This window comes from Leucopleurus acutus (assembly GCF_964270905.1).
Source record: "Leucopleurus acutus genome assembly, chromosome: 2".
NCBI classification, from domain to species: Eukaryota; Metazoa; Chordata; class Mammalia; order Artiodactyla; family Delphinidae; genus Leucopleurus; species Leucopleurus acutus.
Window position 1 is genome coordinate 125,583,009 of NC_139143.1, and position 20,576 is coordinate 125,603,584.

At 36.8% G+C, this 20,576-nt stretch overlaps 1 protein-coding gene across 3 annotated transcripts in view; it reads right to left on the reverse strand.

The window, feature by feature from the left end:
* Positions 1-1,967: 1,967 nt before the first annotated feature.
* The window catches only part of MIGA1 (mitoguardin 1), a gene marked incomplete at its 3' end in the record, with an annotated part of 87,548 nt that continues 68,939 nt past the window's right edge, over positions 1,968-20,576 (reverse strand). For 2 of the 3 annotated variants that reach the window (XM_082863120.1, XM_082863122.1), the window contains 8 exons: positions 14,153-14,271; positions 13,824-13,896; positions 12,692-12,778; positions 11,178-11,276; positions 8,095-8,229; positions 6,936-6,989; positions 3,913-4,029; positions 1,968-2,186 (listed from right to left, as the gene is read on the reverse strand). In XM_082863120.1, coding sequence (XP_082719246.1) covers positions 1,968-2,186; positions 3,913-4,029; positions 6,936-6,989; positions 8,095-8,229; positions 11,178-11,276; positions 12,692-12,778; positions 13,824-13,896; positions 14,153-14,271 — 903 coding nt within the window. Of the gene's footprint in view, positions 2,187-3,912; positions 4,030-6,935; positions 6,990-8,094; positions 8,230-11,177; positions 11,277-12,691; positions 12,779-13,808; positions 13,897-14,152; positions 14,272-20,576 lie in introns of all 3 variants that reach the window. The other variant, XM_082863121.1, reaches the window with a different exon arrangement.

The window sequence follows — 20,576 nt, forward strand, 5'->3', positions numbered from 1 at the left end:
AAAGCCATTCATCTTACCTGATGAAATAAATTTCCCAGAGTTGTTTCATGTACTAGCAGCATTATTAAATAGTGCAATTCTTCAAAACAGATTTCAAACAATATCCTCCTCAAATAATAAAGTAATTAAGTTTACTTATAGCATTGTTTATAAAACCACAGCTTAAAACATTCAGTCCCCCAAACAGGAAAATTAACATAAGCAATAACTATCTTGCTTATACAATGATGGGAATAGGTGTGTGCACACGTGTGTACGTGTGTGAATCATTCAAGGCCGGTGGTACCTCAACAAGAAACCAAAATACAGGATACAGATTAAAAAAGTAAAATATTACATAATGCAATTTTTAGCTTTGATACCTCTAAGGATACTCCTCCATCAACAATAAGAATTATGAACAGCCAAGTGTTAAATTAAGAATATATGTAATATGTGTAAGAAAAGTCAAGGAACTATATACCCAAAAAATATTAGAGCAATATTTCATATTGTTTAATGTTGTAACCTATACATTATGGAACACAGTACATGCAAACAGCATAAAGGTTCTGAATGTCCTATTTTGTAACTAATATTACATAAATTTGGCACATATATAAACTTAAAACCTTAAAAGATTATTCTTCTTTCCCCACTTTTCATTTTCTATTCATTCATCAGAAACTAGGCACTTTAAAAATGCATTTAAAAAAAATATATTTTAGATCCTTCTGGATAACTCACTCCTAAAATGAATAAAGCCCACTTTAGGAGCAAAATCAACAAATCCAATCTATTGTTTTACTCAGACAGCCACTCTAAATAAGTGGCATATGATTTACACACAAAATTAATACAACTCTGAAAGTATCTAATATACTCTGAAGAACCTTATTCATATGAACAACCCACTTGTTCATACATCTATCATAAAGGACAGGAAACATACTTCCATACCATTAAAAAATATTTTGTTCTATATTCGGGGGAAAAACCTTCAAGACCTCCCTAAGATTCAAAGTATCAATGAATAACTTAAAAATATGGTTATAATATGACAAATTCTCAGTGTGCTAAGTTCTCTATAGAAACAACTAAAAGCCAGTTTTGCACAAGGAGAAAGAAGAAATGATTTTAGTGTATCAAGATTAATACCCTAGGATGTTGGGAGATGGTCTCAAAACTACATGGAAAAATTTTAATTGCCTGTCATAGTTAATAAGTGTTATATTTTTAATCAATATTCATTCAAGGGAAATGTTCTAATCTATACCAAGATAGAAGAAATTTCTTCAGTCTCTCTATTGTAACATAGGACCAACTGTAATGTATTTTGGAAACTTCAGTAATCTAATATAAACTTGTAAACTTCTCAGTGGCAATTCATTTAAATGTTCTGTAATGATACTCGGCTATTACAATTTCTTTGATTCAAATACTTAAGCAGATGCACAAGCAATAACATAAGCAGTACGTATTAAACACCACTACTGCCTAAATTTGATGAAACAACAAATAACTTTACAATTAAAAATACATTTTCAGGCAAAGTTAACTTTGTTGACACTAGGAGTAATATATTCTTGCATGTGTGGGCCATAAAAGTCTTGGCTAAAGTATATATATTCCAGGTGCAAAGCATAAAAACAAAGCTTTTGAGAATGAAACTGGACATTTCAGACAGCTTCAAGACAACAAATCAATTAACTCCCAAGTACTGGTTTCAATTCAAGCAGTATTTCTGTAAAATATACATTTCACAAAGATTATTACCTTAAGATTAAAAAAAAAGCACTTTGGATACACTACATGGGGATTCAATGACAGAACTTCTGTGTAAGTACAGTACACTCACTCATTCTTTACTAGGTTTTTTTTCCCTCCCTGAGTCCATATCCACCAATTCTGTGTAATATATGTTACAAAATCAATAGTTACCTTAAAATATTTCATAGCACACTGAAATTGTCTGATTTTTATGATACTTATTGTACTTTGGCTTCTAATAGGCCACTGGGCATAACATGACTATGACTACTTATACAGCTACTTGTATGCCTCAGTGCATCGGCTCCAAGATAGGCCATTAAAAGTTCAGTGCGGCGAATAAGCAACTGCATGAGGTCTTCAGCCAAAGTCTCTATACTGGAGTAGCGCACCTTCTCAAAATCAAAAATGTCTTTGAGAAAGAAAAGAACTTGATTCTGGAAAATGAACACAAAACAAATTGGCACTTATTAGACCAAAATTATATTAAAACTAAATAGTTACTAATATTGTAACAAACAATGAATTAGGGGTCAGTTCCACTACTAATTTCAAATCTCAATAGAAAAGGAACCTTGAACAAGTGATTAAACCTTTTTGGGGAGTCTCATTTTCTTTTTCTGTAAAATAAGGGATAATTACTACCTGTCATTTTTACTACTCAGGGCTGATGTAATGATTAAAAAAAAAAATCTCAGGAGGGTGGGAGGGAGATGTAAGAGGGAGGAGATATGGGGACACATGTTTATGTATAGCTGATGTACTTTGTTATACAGCAGAAACTAACATACCATTGTAAAGCAATTATACTCCAATAAAGATGTTAAAAAAAAATCTCTGGGAAATGCTGGTAAATACTAAAGCACTGTATAAATCTAAGGGGCTACTATTAGTCCTTTCCCAATAATTGAAGTTTTCATTGTTACCTATGGGCACTGGTACTACTTTAAGACAGAAAAGTAAACTATTTCCAATAATTATAACTTATAAATTTCAAATGTACCAAAAATGATTTGACATGTGAAAAATAAAAATAATTTCAGGTCTCAAATCAGTGGAAGATCGTGAAGAATATTTCACTTCAGTAACTTAATACTTATGCTGAAACCCATTTTAAGCAACTTGTATACTACTAAGTAAGTCTCAGGTTGTTATGCCATGATGGAAAACAAAGTAATTCCAAAGTACAAAAAAACAGGAATATTTAATTTCTATCCTACAGAAATCAACTGTTAAGAGGTACTAAGAAGGCACAGTTCATAGATTTCATTGGATTTTATATCTGTAAGGGTCGCTGGCGATCAACCTGTATGGTCCCCTCATTTTATGAAGAGGAGGAGGACAAAGCATGATTTGCCCACAATCAGAGTGCTCATTAATGGCATACTTAATTCCCAGTCCAAATTTTTCCCTCTAAACACATACCTTACACTTGAGAGGTCAAGTAAATTAATCAAAAATTGAGTTTTCAATGACAGGAAAAAAAAAATGTCCTAAACCATTTACATAAATGTTACATTAACGGCACATAAACAAAATAATTTAATTTTTTAAGTGAAGGGTATAGAGTAACATCCAAAGTTTCAAACATCGAAAACTTTCAAATTCATACTTATGTTTACTTTTATTTGCTCCTTGAAACTCAGCCTAAATTCAGGACTATTAAATAGTGAGACTTTTCTTGGCACTGTGCCAGGCAGAAATTTCTGCAACAAGCTGCAATTTGTGTTTTGGTAAATTTAAACTGCTGACTTTGGAATACAATTTTAAACTCCCACCTTATTTCTCACAGCTGGGATTTTATCATTCATATTACCTTTAACTAGAACTTATTTCTAAATTGCCACATGTGCAATAAAGACAGATATTATTTGTTTTACAAATTTCAGAAGTGTCCAGGCATGCAGAACTGTCTATAGCAATTTGTTTAACATTGTAACACACATGAGAACATGTACACATTACAGAAGGAACTGATAAGGTGAATGGACTTGTTGAATCTTCTCCAGGATAAAACACCAAATCTATATAATACTGTTTCACTGGCATGGGTGACTTTTATAATCTTACATTTAAATGACCTTCTTCTACAAAACCAAACAGAATAAAACTTTATCCGTTTTTCAGTTTAGAAAAAAGAAATGATTCAATGACTGAACATACCTTAAAGAAGCAACATAAGTCATAGAGAGAATTTCTAGGACCCAAAAAACCCCAGGCTAGGACAGGGCTGATGTGCTCACAAATGGCATAAAAATGGGCAAAAAATCCATCTGGGATCTGTTACGAAGTAAAGGAGAATCAAGTTATTTTTACCTTCTTGCATTTGCTTGCTATCCATCATACGACCAGCTCTTTTTAAGGACAGACCAAGGGTCAATGATAAGCTAGCCTAATAAGACAGTTAATACACTTAACAAGTAACTATTAGAGTCACAGAATGCTTTAAGTAGATTTCATATCCTAGCCAACAGTTTCAATTTGCTGAAAACATTATTTCTTCAAGGCACTTTTACCTCATAAAAAAGCAATCACAGTACTGTAACCAAGCAATAACAAGAATGCTACAATGTTCCTTAGCAGTATAATTTTTAGGATGAATGAGACCAACATGGTTTTAGCTAGTTCAGTAGAATTTAAGAAATTCTACTCAATCACTTAATTAGATTATCTGAAAAAGACTAAAATGAATTTTTAATTGATTAAGCACAAAAATATGCTTACTAGAATTCTAACTTTTAGTTAAGGAACCAGATATTATTGAAGCATTTAATTAGGCAATGCACCTTCTTGTGAAATAGTAATACATACAGTTGTGATTTAGGAAACTCTCTAAGTTTATTAATAACTTTCTAAATCTCCTTTGTTAAATAACATCCTGTGAGATTTTGTCATAGCATCTACTGGGGATAAGTATGCCTTAAGATCCTGTCTCTTGGAGGAGTTATCTTCTATTTTACAGGCTCCAAGACATCTTTTAAACCTCAAATTAAAAATATATTATAACAGCAGTTACCACTTAATGAGTACCCACTATATACCAGATAATATGCTAGGTTCTATTTAATTTAATAAGACGTTCCTGAAAAATTAGGTCATGTTAGTATCATTTTAACATGTAAAAAGTGAGACTTCAGAGGGGTTAAAAAACCTATCCTGGGCTTCCCTGGTGGCGCAGTGGTTGAGAGTCCGCCTGCCAATGCAGGGGACATGGGTTCGTGCCCCGGTCTGGGAGCATCCCACATGCCGCGGAGCAGCTGGGCCCGTCAGCCATGGCCACTGGGCCTGCGTGTCCGGAGCCTGTGCTCCATAACGGGAGAGGCCACAACAGTGAGAGGCCCACATACCGCAAAACAAAACAAAACAAAACAAAACAAAAAACCTACCCTAACTCACATACAGCTAGTTAGTAAAGGCCAAAAAGTTATCACAGATACATGGACTGTAGTCTAAGAGATGATCTGCATATATTAAAATTCTAAATCCCATACTTATATTAACGATATATATTAACTATAATAGGAATTCAGACAGGTATGAAGTTAGCATAGGCTGAAGTAGAAGAGTCATGCTTCATCAAGGAATAACGTGAACTGAAACAGTAGGTAAAATTTATTTAAGTAGACAGGATAGAGTATGACATTCCAGGATAGGAAATAGTTCCCCAAGACGTAAGATATATAGCTATCTGTGGATACAGGAAGAATATTAGTCCAAAGCATGAGATTTATACTAAGAAGTAAGAAATAAGGTTAGGTATAATGATAATAATATTACTATCATTATTATTATGGAAACTACTACTTATTAAACTTTTTTATATTTACTCTTAATTTTATGTTTTATCTCATTTCATCTTTACAGCAGCTCTATGAGGTAGGTATTAACTTCATTTTGCAAACAGGAAAACTGAAGGTCAGCTGACAGTAACTTGCCTATGATCATAATGGCTAGTGCGAAAATCAAACCTAAGTCTACAAGTCTGTTCCCCAGCCCTAAACCAGTGGTTCTCAGACGTTAGAGTTTCTAATCATTTGGGGAGCTTGCTAAAAACACAGGGTCTTTAGAATCATTTTTTATACAATTTTTAAAGGTTACATTCCATTTACAGTTATTACAAAATATTGGCTATATTCCCCATGTTGTACAATACAACCCTGTGCAACATCTTTGAAACAAGAATTATGCAAATATATGGTTTCCAGAATTATTTTTAACAAGCACCTTCTGCAGATGCTGTGAGAACTATGCTCCAGAAACACTGCACTTGGCAATACTATCTCAAAGGTATAAGACTCAGACTTAGAAATATGGACATGACAAAATACTGTAGGTCAGTAGGCAAATGATAATAAAATAATAATAACCTATAGGTGCATAATGCACTGTGTCAAGCACTGTTCTAAGACACTACATTTAACCCTCAAAAAACCCCATGAGGTGGAAACTATGCTCTTCTTTAGAGATGAGAAAACTAAGGCATAGAGAGGTCAAGACTTGCCTGAGGTCATAGCTGGTAGGTGGCATCTGAACTCAGGCAGCCTCACCCCAGAGTCCATCCTCCTTTACCACAGGAGTATATGTGAGAGCAGTGTGTGGTGGGTGAGATAGTCTGGAGGGGGCGGAGCGTGCGAGCAGGATATGACTTTGAGATGTTTTTTGGTAGGCGCTCTCAGTTGAATAAACCAGCTAATCAATCATCATTTCTCAACTGGATTACATGAAGTGGAATCCACTATGCTAAACAATTTTTTTTTTTTTTTTTTGCTGTACGTGGGCCTCTCACTGTTGTGGCCTCTCCCATTGTGGAGCACAGGCTCCGGACGCGCAGGCTCAGCGGCCACGGCTCACGGGCCCAGCCGCTCCGCGGCATGTGGGATCCTCCCAGACCGGGGCACAAACCCGTGTCCCCTGCATTGGCAGGTGGACTCTCAACCACTGCGCCACCAGGGAAGCCCTAAACAATTTTTTTAATCTTAAAATATCATTAAGTGAAAAAAAAAGTCTATTAGCACTGTTTGCAACTTTAAAAACAGAGAAGCCAACGCAGTGCCAAAAGATCACTCATCTAGCTTGAGGGACAGTGCTTACGAGCTGCCATCCCCCGCTGAGAACTGACTCACAATTTTCTTTGACAGGAGCTTCAAATTACTTTACAGAGAACTCCAAGACATAATGAATTTTACCTTCATCTGTTGCCTTTTCTGTTTCAACACTGACCAACAACTTGAAGCCACAGCCTAAACACATACAGAGGAGAAAAAGCAAGATTTAAATTTATAACTATATAAACTTTCCATTTAGAAAAGAGTGACTTTAATTAGAAATTCAAAGTTTAAAGATCTAAAATGTTTAAAACATTAACTAAAAAGAAATAGTCCATGCTCCTTCTATTGTTTGTAAATATCAATGAAAAGATGTTTATAAATTTTAAAATTAAATACACAGCCACTAAAAGAAAAAGGGTGGACTCCGGTGACAAAGAACTTGGTAATTATAGTTCAAGTAATATTTTTTTCTTCAAGAATAGTAGTGCTGGAAATAGCTGTGAGTTGAACCAACAGTCTTATTCAAATAAAGAACTAAGAAACATAACCATAATGACAGGGACAAAAACACCCAAGTGGATCCTGAAGGAATCTGACCCTACTCTGGCATGACCCCACTTCGATCAACGTCACTGTCCCAAATCAGTTACAGAAATGGAGACATGTATCTTTTATGGTTAAAACATACTTTGAAGGAAAAGTATTATAATATATATATTTTTTTTCCTCCAAAAATATATATATCGTCTTTTCACTGAAATTGCTATATTTGTTTAGTCATAGAGCCATTTCAGTTACAGATAATTTTTTGTTAGGGCTGAACTAGTTTGAAATCCAAGTGTTTTTTGAGATCTGAAGAAATACTGGGTCCTCCAGGTCAAGGCAGGGACTGACAGAAGAGCCAAAAGGAAATTTCATCTTCAGATGTTATATATCATACACATCTGATCCCAATATCAAAGGATGAGCTCAGTTTCCATAACAGTCGTTCTACAGGCAGACACATATATATATAAATCTTATTCATCTTCCTATTTTTTTTAAAAAATATATTTATTTATTTATTATTTGGCTGCACTGGGTCTTAGTTGCAGCACGCGGGATCTTTTAGTTGCGGCATGCGAACTCTTAGTTGCAGCATGCAGGATCTAGTTCCCTGACCAGGGATCGAACCTGGGTCCCCTGCATTGGGAGTGCATTGTCTTAACTGCTGAACCACCAGGGAAGTCCCCATCTTCCCAATTCTCGCTAATTTTCATCAAATTTAAATGGTTGAGAAAGGTAAACCACCACTTACGGTTTCTTTGAAGGAGGAGTTTAGCCAGCGATTATTTACTACATTCTGTATGGATGTGGGTGGGTTTTCTAAATCTTCAAAGGAATCCATTAATATAAAATCCAAAACAACATCATAAAAATTTAGATTTTTCACCTGCATTAAATTATAAGTTAAAACAGAAATTATTACTACATAGAGCTGAAATGAAGTCTGAGCCAGGGCTTCATACTGATACATTACAACAGCAGTACATTTTTAGTTGAATTAGATTATATCTCTGACAAAAGCAGAGGAAGAAGAGAGACAAGTATGAGAACTCACCACCAGAAATTATAATTCACATGACAGCTGTTCCCTCCTAGATCCTATCAGGTGAAATTAATCTCTCCCTCCACTCTATTCTAGGAGTTCTTTGTTCATGCTTTTATTGGGTTGGCCAGAAAGTTTGTTTGGATTTTTCCATAAGATGTTAAGGAAAAACCTGAACGAACTTTTTGGCCCACCAAATATTACGGTATCCACAATGCTCACTCTGTTCCGTCATTTAGTTACTGGTGTATCTGCCTGTCTTCCCCACCACATCATGAACCTCTCGCTCTTTCATTCATTCATGCAAATTGTATTGTACTACATGCTGTACCAGGTGCTGAGACTTCTACAGTAAGCAAACTATATGCTTAGAGGTTAGTGGGGAAAAGACAGCAATAAATAATTCCACAAATACACAATTAAAACTGTGATAAGCACAGTAAAGGAAAAAGTACACGGTACTATGAAAGCTTATGATGGAGCGTCTAATCTAGACTGGATGTCAGTGAGGGCTTTTTTCAAGGAGTGAGGCAAGCCAAGTACATGAAATACCTTGTCAATACTTGAAGGTAAGAAAGAACACAGTGATGTGGAGCCAAAGAGTATCACTGAAAGTGTGCCGCAGCTCTCTACAGCACGGGGGCGAGTGCCTAGAGACAGGAGGAAGGGCCAGCTCCTGCAGTTTATGGCCCAGGTTAATGACTTTGGATTTTATCCTCACAGTATTTTGGGGGGTAGTGGTGGAGGGGAGATGGATGATCAGATCTTCTTTTTTATTCTTTGGTAACTCATGAATCTATTTCTTTTTTTTTTCCCAGTTTCAGTGAGACATAATTGACATACAGCACTGTAAAAGTTTAAGGTGTACGGTATAATGATTTGACTCACATACATCATGAAATGATTACCATAGTAAGTTTAGTGAACACCATCATCTCATATAGATACAACACGAAAGAATTAGAAAAAAAAATTTTCCTTGAGAACTCAGGATTTACTCTCTTAATGACTTTCATATTTATACAGCAGTGTTCATTATCTTTAATGTGTTATACATTACATCTGTAGTACTTATTTATCTGATAAGTGGAAGTTTGTACTTTTTGACCACCTTCATCCAATTCCCCTTCCCCTGACCCCCTGCCTCTGGTAGCCACAAATCTGATCTCCTTTTCTATGATTATGTTTGTTTGTTTTTAAAGTACAATTGACCTACACTATGTTAGTTCCTGGTATACAACACAGTGATTCAATGTTTCCATACATTTTAAAATCATCAACATGATAAGTCTAGTCTAGATATTACATAGTTATTGACTATATTCCCCACACAGTACATTTCATACCTGTGACTCACTTATTTTATACCTGAAAGTTTGTACCTCTTAAATCTCCCTCACCTATTTCTTCTCCTCCCTCCATCCCCCTCCCATCTGGCAATTACCTGTCTGTATCTATGACTCTATTTCTGTTTAGTTAAGTTTGTTCATTTGTTTTGTTTTTTAGATTCCACATATGAGTGAAATCATACAGTATTTGTCTTTCTCTGCCTGACTTATTTCACTCAGCATAATACCCTCTAGGTCCAACCATGTTGTCACAAATGAGAAGATTTCATTTTTTTTTTATGGCTGAGTAATATTCAGATTTGTATTGCTCAAGACCGTTTTGGCAGAAATGTGGAGAGCAGAACAGAGAGGAGGAAGAGTGAATGCAAGGAGGGGAGAAGTAGGCAAGAAACTGGGGAATGCAAAACGCTGGGGTAGCCCAAGGGAAAACAACAGTTACTCAGACTACCACGGGGCGGGCAGCAACAGAGAAAAGTTGCAGAAACTGAAAGGTATATAGGAGTTAAATTGACAAAACTTAGAGATGAATATGATAAAGTAGGCGAGGACCAGTGACGTGTAAAAGCATGAGTCCCAGGTTTTGGGCCTGCGCAACTGAACGGATGCCAATTCCTTCACTGAGTGAGGGAACACCAGAGAAGGAAAGATTGTGCCTCCTTGTTTCTGCACCTACTGTCTTCTCTGCCTAGAAAGCCTTTCAGTCCCTTGCAAACTCATTCTTTTAGCTTCCATAACAACAAAATATTCCAGGCTCATCATGTGCTTTCTCTAACCCAGCGCAGAAATCAGCCATTTTTCCAAAAAGTCCTAGTTCCTTTTAGTGGAGAGTGGTACTTAGAAGTTAAAATCTGTGTGCTAGAAATAATTTCTTTTGAGGTGTTTCTGCTCCCAGACCCTCTCAGTGAATAGAGCTAGGAAGTTTATGTGTGTTTATGTATATGCAAACCTTTCTATTTATTTCCCTATCTATCTATATTGTAAACTATGAATTCACACTGACAGCTCCAATTCCAATCCTAGCTTTTTTATACCTGCCTTCTCTGACAGTGAGTTATCTGGCTCTGATCATTCTTAATGTATTTAATTGTTTGTTTGATCCTGTGTATGCAGCCAATTCCCTGGCCCCACTGAGCTGCCACTGTCCTAGCTGAAACCATCCTTGCGCAGGCTACCATTACCACCCTGCTGGGGCCTGCTCATTGACTTCTGGATGGAAGAGAGGGAGAGAAGGAATGAAGGGCTTCCTAAAAAAATAGTATTTCCACCTGCTGCCTCAATGTATAAAGACTGTGGTTGCTCTTGTTTCTGACTCTGTCATAGCCACCGTCACACAATTGGTTTTACTGTCATTTAACAAGGACAAGGAAACAGTTGCCTCAAATTATGTAAATATTCTGAGTAAATAACTAAGGGGGACAACTATTATAAAAAATTTGAACTTACTCCTCTAGCAGCAAGTTCCATTTCAGTACTATCCCAGTGATCAGTCTGCTCTAAAAAATAGATCATTTCATCAAAAACATCTTCAAACTTCTTCGGATTCTGTAGAAGAAAACACACTTTAATCCTAAGCCCGACTTTATAACAAGGCTCAAGCCTACAAAGTAAATAAGTTACTCTTCAAGTAAGTTTGTTAGATCTTCATTCTGTTAGGTAACTGAATTAAAACGCACTTTCAAGGGATGCCGTATTCATTTGATTTAATATTTTGTTAGTCCAACATTTTGCAGAAGCCAAGACTAAGAATGTTAAGTAAAATGTCATACACAAACTGCTTACTACTCAAATATGTGTGCTTATTTAGGTCAGTCCTTAAGATGAAAACTCAGTTACAACAGATACTACGCAATGCTTTCGATGCAGTTCTATTCCTTTTGGAGGAACTCTAGTTCAAATCAGTGGGTTTATCTGCCTTGGGAAGGCCAAGAAAGCAACGTAAGATTTACACTGGGTTTATTTTCTTTCTAGTGGTAGCAATTTGATAGGCAGAACAAGCTACTGTGTTGTTTTAATTTTAATTTCTTTGACTATAATGCTATGGAACTTTTTCATATAATCATTAAACATTCTGTTTCTTGTTAAAAAAGAAGATTTACATTGGGAATTGCAAGTAGTTAATATCACCCTAAATTTATGTTGTATTTTTTAAAAATTTGCTTTCCCATTTATCCTGTATTTAATCATTTTAAGAACTCTCTGAAATAGGGTACCATAAATAAAATTCTATTCTACAAATGAGGGAACTGATGTTCAAAGGGACTGGGTCTGAAAACCAGGTGTTCAAAGGGCTCAGAGAAAGTCTGGTTTTTGTTTTTTCCCTCATCATCTGGACACAACCTGCATAAAGGAAAGTGGTTCCTCACAGTCTTCATAAAGTTCTTGCCATTGCTTCTGCCTCTGTCAGTCCCATGAAGATGAGTAAGAGGCAGCTCAATTTGTATTTCCAGATTTCTGAGATCTATACTACTTCCTGGAACCTTCTTACCGAACAGGATTGAAGGACGTAAGAGAAGAGGTATTAGAAATAACAATAGTGGTGGCTGTAGTAGCAGATCTAATGATAATTCTTACCATGACACTCACAAGTTTTATGGCAAACTGAGAATAATTTATCAACTTGATCAAAACAGTGTGAACTTTATACAAAGAAAACAAATGAACCCAAGTAGAAATCAATGCTCTTTGGGCTACTTATTTATTTATTTTTTTGGCCATGCCACGCGGCATGAGGGATCTTAGTTCCCCAACCAGGGATCAAACCCATGCCCCCTGCAGTGGAAGTGTGGATTCTTCACCACTGGACTGCCAGGGAAGTCCCTGGGTTATTTATTTTCAATATGTGAACCTTTGTAACTATCTACAAAAACATTTTCTTCTATTAAAAATTTAATGCATCTTAATCTTCAGCTCAACTGAAATAACAACAATAAAAAAACCTGCCAACAAAACAAGTTTACCTTTCGTGCTTTTACAATTAACGCTGATAAAATTTTCCTCCCACTTTCAGCAAGGAATATCCTGTTGGCTGTTTCTGAAAGAATTACCTGAAAAATATCCATCCCCAAACAAAGAAAAAAGAGACCTATAATTAATTTGAATGGACATTTGACTTTACAGCATATCTATGCATAAATAACCCAAATACAGTCAATACATGGCATGTGACTCTATTTCAGCAGGCAGACCACAGAAAAGGTCCTAAGTTACTAAAATATAAATAGCTCTTGAGGGCTTCCGTGGTGGCGCAGTGGTTAAGAATCTGCCTGCCAATGCAGGGGACACGGGTTTGAGCCCTGGTCCGGGAAGATCCCACATGTTGCAGAGCAACTAGGCCCAAGCGCCACAGCTTACTGAGCCTGCACTCTAGAGCCCACGAGCCACAACTACAGAAGCAGCCCATACTCCGCAACAAGAGCAGCCACTGCAGTGAGAAGCCTGCGCACCGCAAAGAAGGGTAGCCCTTACTCGCCGCAACTAGAGAAAGCCCGCGCGCAGCAACGAAAACCCAATGCAGCCAAAAATAAATAAATAAATAAAATAAAATTTTTTTAAAAAAGAAAAATACTTAAAAAATAGCTCTTGAACATATAATAAAAAAGATTAAAGGGAGATAAATATGAATTTAAATTCTGTTCAATTTCATATTAGAAAATCCAAAATAAATATTATACAACTCCAAAACATAGAAAAATAAAGATAATTTTGTTGTTAAATGACCTTATTTCATTTTAGGAAATCGATGATTTCACATCTGATTCAAATAAAAATATTCTAGAACACATGCTAATTGACAGTAAGAAAAAGGATCTATATTTTAAGCAGCAATTTATACACATACATCTTTAGCAACAAAATATTCTATTTTGACAAAATGTGGTAGACCCAGGAAGTTATAGCAGAGGATGACAAATGAAGACAAATGAAGGGAAACAGCAGGCAGGAAAAATAAACTTAGCAGACTTTTTATTTGCCAGTAGGAATAAGGATAATAAAGAGCACAGGGCTGTCCTGTTTATATGCAGCTGGACTCTATGGCATGAGGGTGGGGATGAGTGGCTGGGTGAAGTCACTTACTGTTAAAAAAAATACCTGAAAAGCCTGTCGAATACAGTGAAGTTTGGCAAGAAAATCACTGTCTCCTAGGCACTCCAACATTTCAGTTCTAAGTAATAAACAGGGGAGACAACTGTTAAAGTGCATTTAAGATCAAGCCTACTACAAATGTGGACTCGAACAAGGCTTAACCTCGGGACCTTAATAAAAAAACACATGTCTTTTCAGTACTGACAAAACATGTAAAAATAATTTGTTTTGAGCCTTAGAACATATTTTCCCCTATTCTAATAAATATTTTTAACAAATATCAGACAAACACAGCAATAGCATCTTAATATTTTTTATAAACATAAGCATGATACCTAAGCACTCTTGAGTAAATTTTTCCTTCTTCAACTAAATGCATGGCCTCTTCATAAAAAGGGCAGTGGCAAAGAGACTCCAGACTGTAGATATGCTGTACTTCTTTGTGTTCTGCAAGCTAAGAATACAGTGGGTTAAAACAGACTATACTGATACGAGAAGAAAAACTATAAAAAATAGAAAATAGGCTCTTGCTAATATTAAAATATACTCAAGTTTATTAAAATGTGAAAATAATTCAGTAAGATTTTATAGCTAGTAAGATCTGAATTCATTTTATTTCAAAATTCAGTTGTAAAAAAAGAGTAAAACTTTATAACAAGCTTATAGTTAATTCTGAATACAACTACAGTTCACCAACAAGAAAAACTGATGATGAAGCATTGAAAAAAAAGAAGAGAATTTTATCATCCAAAGAATGCTTAAAAGCATTATAACTCATGATTGTAAATGAAGTAAAGTTGTCTACAAAAACACTGTAATAATCTCAATTTGGCTAATTCTAGGGAATTTTTTTTTTATATGTAGCTTCGACTAACCTTTGTATAACTGAAGAAGAGTCATGTACCTATGGCTAGCATAAAAACTCTACAAATGAAATTCCAGCCTTCTGATAGTTCATTAAAAAACAACAAATTTGTTGTACAGCAGAAACTAATACAACACTGTAAAGCAATTATACTCCAATAAAGATGCGAAAAAAAAGAAAATGATGACAAAAAAGAAAAAACACTGCAAACACTATAGAGTTGCCAGCTAACAGGAAAACTCTGGAGTGATTTTATTTCTCAATACCAGGTGATCCATTTAAATGGGACGCTGTAGAGGTTTTTTGTTTGCTTTTAATAACAGCTTTACTGAGAGATAATTCACATACCATAAAATTCACCCATTTAAGTGTACAATTCAGTGGCTTTTTAGTATATTCACTGGGTGGTACAATCAGCACCACTTTCCAATTTCAGAATATTTTTACTATGCCAACAAGAAACCCTCTGCCCATCAGCAGTCGCTCCCTATGTCCCTTTCTCTCTAGGCCTGGGAAACCAATAATCTTTCAGTGTCTATGGAATTTCCCACTCTGGAAACTTCACATTAATTGAATCAAGTAATACGCAGCATTTTGTGTTTGGCTTTTTTCACATAGCATAATGTTTCCAAGGTTCATCTATAACGCAGCATATATCAGTACTTTATTATTTTTTATGGCTGAATTGTAGGGATATACCACATTTTGTTTATCCTTTTCTCAACTGATAGACTTGTGGGTTGTTCCCACTTTTTGATAATCATGAATAAGAAACACTGCTTTGAACATTTATGTACAAGTCTTTTATATTTTCAATTCCCTTGAGTATATATCTAAAAATGGAAGTGTCAGATGGTAACTCTATGTTTAACTTTTTGAGGAAACTGTTTTGCAAAGTGGCTGCACCATTTTCCATTCCCACTAGCAATGTATGATGATTTAAATCTTTTCACACCTCTGCCAACAATTGTTATTGGCCATCTTTTTTTATTATAGCCACCCTAGTGGGCGTGAAGTGGTTTAAATTTCTCTAATGACTAATGATGTGGAACATCTTTTATCTCCTTATTGGCCCTTGTATATCTTCTTTGGAAAAATGTCTGTTCAAATCCTTGGCCCATTTTTAAATTGGGTTATTTGTCTATTTATTGTTGTGTTGTAACGTTTCTTTATATATTCTGGATATAAGACCTTTATCAGATACACAATTTTCAAATATTTTCTCCCATTCTACTGTCTTTTCACTTTCTTGGTGTCCTTTAAAGCACAAAAGTTTCTACTTTTGATAAATGCCAATTAATTGTTTGTTTTCTTTTGCCTGCCTTAACTTTTTCTTTTGTGCAGAGCATCAAGGTTGGCCAGAGGTGAGAGGTTAGGGACTTCTAAGGTCTTTCCTGGACACATGCATAGCCCTGCACATGCTTATGGCCTTCTAGATTCTCAGAAATACACTGGAGCTTTTCAAAGCTCCCTATAAACATCTCATTGCCCAGTTTTTCCTTTTAAAAACTGGGGAATGAGGCAGCTCCAGTGTTAAACAATTACCACTGATATTTTTCAACAAAGGCTCTAGGGATAGAAATTTTGCACAGAGCAAGCTCTAAGTCAGGTCAAATAAAGACAAGTCCTGAGAATGGAGCTTTGCAAGGAGCTGCCATACAAGCCAAAGTGACGATTCTCTAGTGATGGGACTTTGGGGAAGCTCCAAAGCCATTAAGTTTCTTCCAGTGGCTGCTGAGCCCCTGATTTTCACAGTTACCATAGATAGTTATGAAGCTGTTCGTTTTCAAGACTACTGTGGAGAAAGGGCTAGAAATAGAACAAGTTAAAAATTTACAAAGTTTACTGTTCTCGTGGAGGTTCAGCTCTTTTCCTTGAATTTTTACAAATGTTTAATTTTCAGAGTTCTGAACATTTTGATTTTTGACAATGTTTGCCAGTGCTTTCATTGCTTTTGTGGAGGAGATCTTTGGAAGCTTTTACTCTGCTATTCCAGAAGTGTTTCTCCATGCTGCAGTTCTGGCACTTCATATGCACCCATGCTGGGCTAAATGCTTTAACTTGATTATCTCATTTCTTTACAACCACTCATAAAGTAGGTACTATTACTATCCACCTTTTATAGGTAAAGAAACAGAGATTTAGATTAGCAGGAACTTGCCCCAAGGCCCACTACTAAATGGTAGAACTTAAAACCAGGCATTCATTCCAGAGCTTATATGTACTTTTAAATATCAAACTATACATACTCTCCTATCAGCCTTATCCAAAAATCCAAAGGAGAATAAGTTTACACATCAGCATTATTTAGGACAGTATATATACGTCTATTAGTCCAGAGGCAAAAAAAAACAAAAAGTAAACAAAATGACAATACCTGCCATTATATATACTGTCTGCTTTAAGTAATATTTCCTGCATGTTTTAAGGAAGATATATTACGCTAAAGGCAAAGTGTATTTGAGGTTAAAAAAAAGCTAGCAGTTTAAAAAATTAGAGTGGCAATTATTTAGATATTAAATAATTTAAAGTTTTGTACCACTGTCAAAACAAATAGGATCTATGTACACCTACCAGCAGAGAAAAATTCTGAGGAGGAAACTGGGGCTCCAATTAAACTCTCTACATAAAATAATTTATACTAATAAGAAGTGAACAAATCCAACAATGAGGGATTCCAGGATCAAGTCTTGATTTTTTAGTCTATCTTGTTTATTTGTTGGTTTGGCTGAGGTGATCGTTTAAGTCTCTTAAAATAAGCCTGCAGCTGTGAAAATACATCCTATTTAAGATTTGACACTGGCTAACATTATCATCAATTCTTCATAAGAGACAATGACAACTCAGAAACATTAAATTAAATAATGTCTTAAGGACTTCCCTGGTGACGCAGCGGGTAAGAATCCGCCTGCCAATGCAGGAGGCACGGGTTCGATCCCTGTTCCAGGAAGATCCCACATGCTGAGGAGCAACTAAGTCCATGCGCCACAACTACTGAGCCTGCGCTCTGGAGCCCGCAAGCCACAACCACTGAGCCCACGTGCTGCAGCTACTGAAGCCCACGCGCCTAGAGCCCGTGCTCCACAACAAGAGAAGCCACCACAATGAGAAGCCTGCACGCCACAACGAAGAGTAGCCCCACTCGCCACAACTAAAGAAAGACCACGCACAGCAGCAAGACCCAACGCAGCCAAAAAAGTAAAAATAAAATTAAATCTTTAAAAAAAAAAAGTCTTAAATTTTTTAAAGCAAAAAGCAAATCACTAAGATGATGGCTTAAATTCTCATTTTAGCATGTATCTTACAGGAAGAATTTTTTGGACAAAATTCCCAAAAACTTTTTAGAAGGTTTCAGAAAAAGATTAACATTTTACTAGAGCCGTTACTTCAGAAGCAGTCAGAAACACAGTTTAATCTCTGCATAACATGCAATTTACCATGAAAAAGGGTTCTTTTTCTTTGCTGGCTGAAACTTGAAATGTGCTTTATTTCTAAAGTATTTAACATCCCAAATTACTTCCCCCTTGCCCTCCATGAGATGTCTTATCTTCTTTGACAAGCAATGACTTTGCTGAATGTGAAGTAGTATTTTTAAAAGCCTTAATATTTTTAAAAGCCTCTGAACAACCATGAAAGAAATGTCCAAAGTTCCAAAACTATTATAAGCTGCGGCATAAAATAGGCTAAGTTCAATTTTAATACAGACTATTTTTTACATTTACATTTTCCTTTCAAAATAATCACGTAAAATTACAAATAGGACTTACAGTTAAAGAAAGCGGGCTGAAAAAAAAAAAAAAAAAAGAAAGCGGGCTGATTGTATCTCCTATGTCACTAATAGAAAAGAAATAAAAAAGGAAATAAACCCACAATAACCACCTTCTAAAACAGCCCTCATGATGATTCTCTCTTCCTGGTACTTCATACCTTGTCCCATGTTGAAGAGGGCTGACCTGTGTAACCAATAACATATAGAAATAATGGAGTGTGATTTCTGAGGCTAGATTATAACAGTCACTGCTTCTGTCTCACTCTCTCTTGGGGAAGCCAGGTGCCACGTTGTGAACAGGCTCCAGCAGTCTTATTGAAAAGTCCATAAAACCGTAAAAACTTAGGTTTTCTACCAACAGGGAGCACCAACATGCCATTCATGTAAGTGATCTTGGGGCAGATTCTCCAGCTCCAGTTAACCTTCAGATGACTGTAGCCCCAGCCAACATACTTGACTACAACTTCACAAAAGACCTCAAGCCAGAACCATTTCCTAATTCTTGACCCTCAGAACAATGAGATAACAAATATTTGCTATTGTTCTTATTATTGTATGGGAAATAACTGGGGGAGTGGGCAGGCGTCCAGTCTCAGAATTTCTGGAATCACTTCTTCGTGCTGGCAACCTTGGTGACCCTGAGCATGCTGAACTCGCAGTCTTGATCAGGGGCCAGCCTCCCCCACTGTGACAATGTCACCAATCTGGATGGCCCTGAAGCAGGGGGACAGGCCCATGGACATATTCTTATGTATTTTTGGATGTAGTGGAGGTAGTCTCAGCGGACAACAATAGTCCTCTGCATCTTCATCTTGGTCACCACACCAGATAGGATCTGCCCTCAGATGGAGACATTACCAGTAAAGGGACATTTCTTGTCAATGTAGGTGCCCTCAATGGCCTTCCAGGTGCCTTGAAGCCCAGGCCAATGTTCTTGTATTGTGGGAGCTTCTCCTCGACAGTTTCTCCAAGCAGGACCCTCTTTTTATTTTGAAAGATGGTATCTGCTGCCTTTGGTAGGGACGCTCAGTCCAGGAGTCACTCCTTATCTAATATATGTGGCTTCACAATTAAATACCAAAACGACGGGCTCCTTGGATTAGCCCTAGGATTTAGTTCTCACAGGACTAACCCTAAGGCCCAAGAGCTCCAGAAAACCACCCCATAGGACTTGGATTTTAAGAAGGACTCCTAAAATGCTTGTGCCTCTATTAAACTCCAAGTGTGGAACCCCCAGGACTTAGAAGGCTCTAATCTAGATTAACACAAAGACACGTGCCCTCTACTTGATTTAATCCCTAGGAAATTGAGGACTCTGGCAATTAACTCCCAAACTGGGGCATGTGGTCCCACTCTTTAGCACACACTTCTGAGACCCAGGACAGGACCTACAGCCTTGGCACCAGCCCCCAGCCCACATCTGAATTCTACTGGTTTTAGGACAATAAGTTGTGGGTAATTTATTACATAGCAACGGATAACTAATATAACAGTGGAAATAATACTAAGAGCAAAAGGAAGACACACAGATTTCCAAACACTGGAAAGCAAATGGAAGTGTGTGGACAGATGAAAGAGATGAGGAAGCCATAGTCCAGAATAAGTTCAAGAGGGGATACAGTCAAAGAGGAGACATTTGCTAAGCAGAGCCTCAAAGAGAACCAGGCTCACAGTGAGCAGGTATGAGGGCAGGACTGAAGAAGAGGGATTGAAAATAGTAGTTTAAATGAAAGTCTGTCCAAACAACTGTAGTTGTCCTATATCTTATTCTACTCTCTGCCCCAGAAAAAAAGAATTTGCAACCAGAGAACATTTCTCTTTAAAAATTACTTGAACGGGGGCCTCCCTGGTGGCGCAGTGGTTAAGATCCTGCCTGCCAACGCAGGGGACACGGGTTCGAGCTCTGGTCTGGGAAGATCCCACATGCTGCGGAGCAACTAAGCCCGTGCGCCACAACTTCTGAGCCTGTGCTCTAGTGCCCGTGAGCTACAACTACTGAGCCCAAGTGCCACAACTACTGAAGCCCACATGCCTAGAGCCCGTGCTCCGCAACAAGAGAAGCCACCGCAGTGAGAAGCCTGTGCACCGCAACGAAGAGTAGCTCCTGCTCGCCCCAACTAGAGAA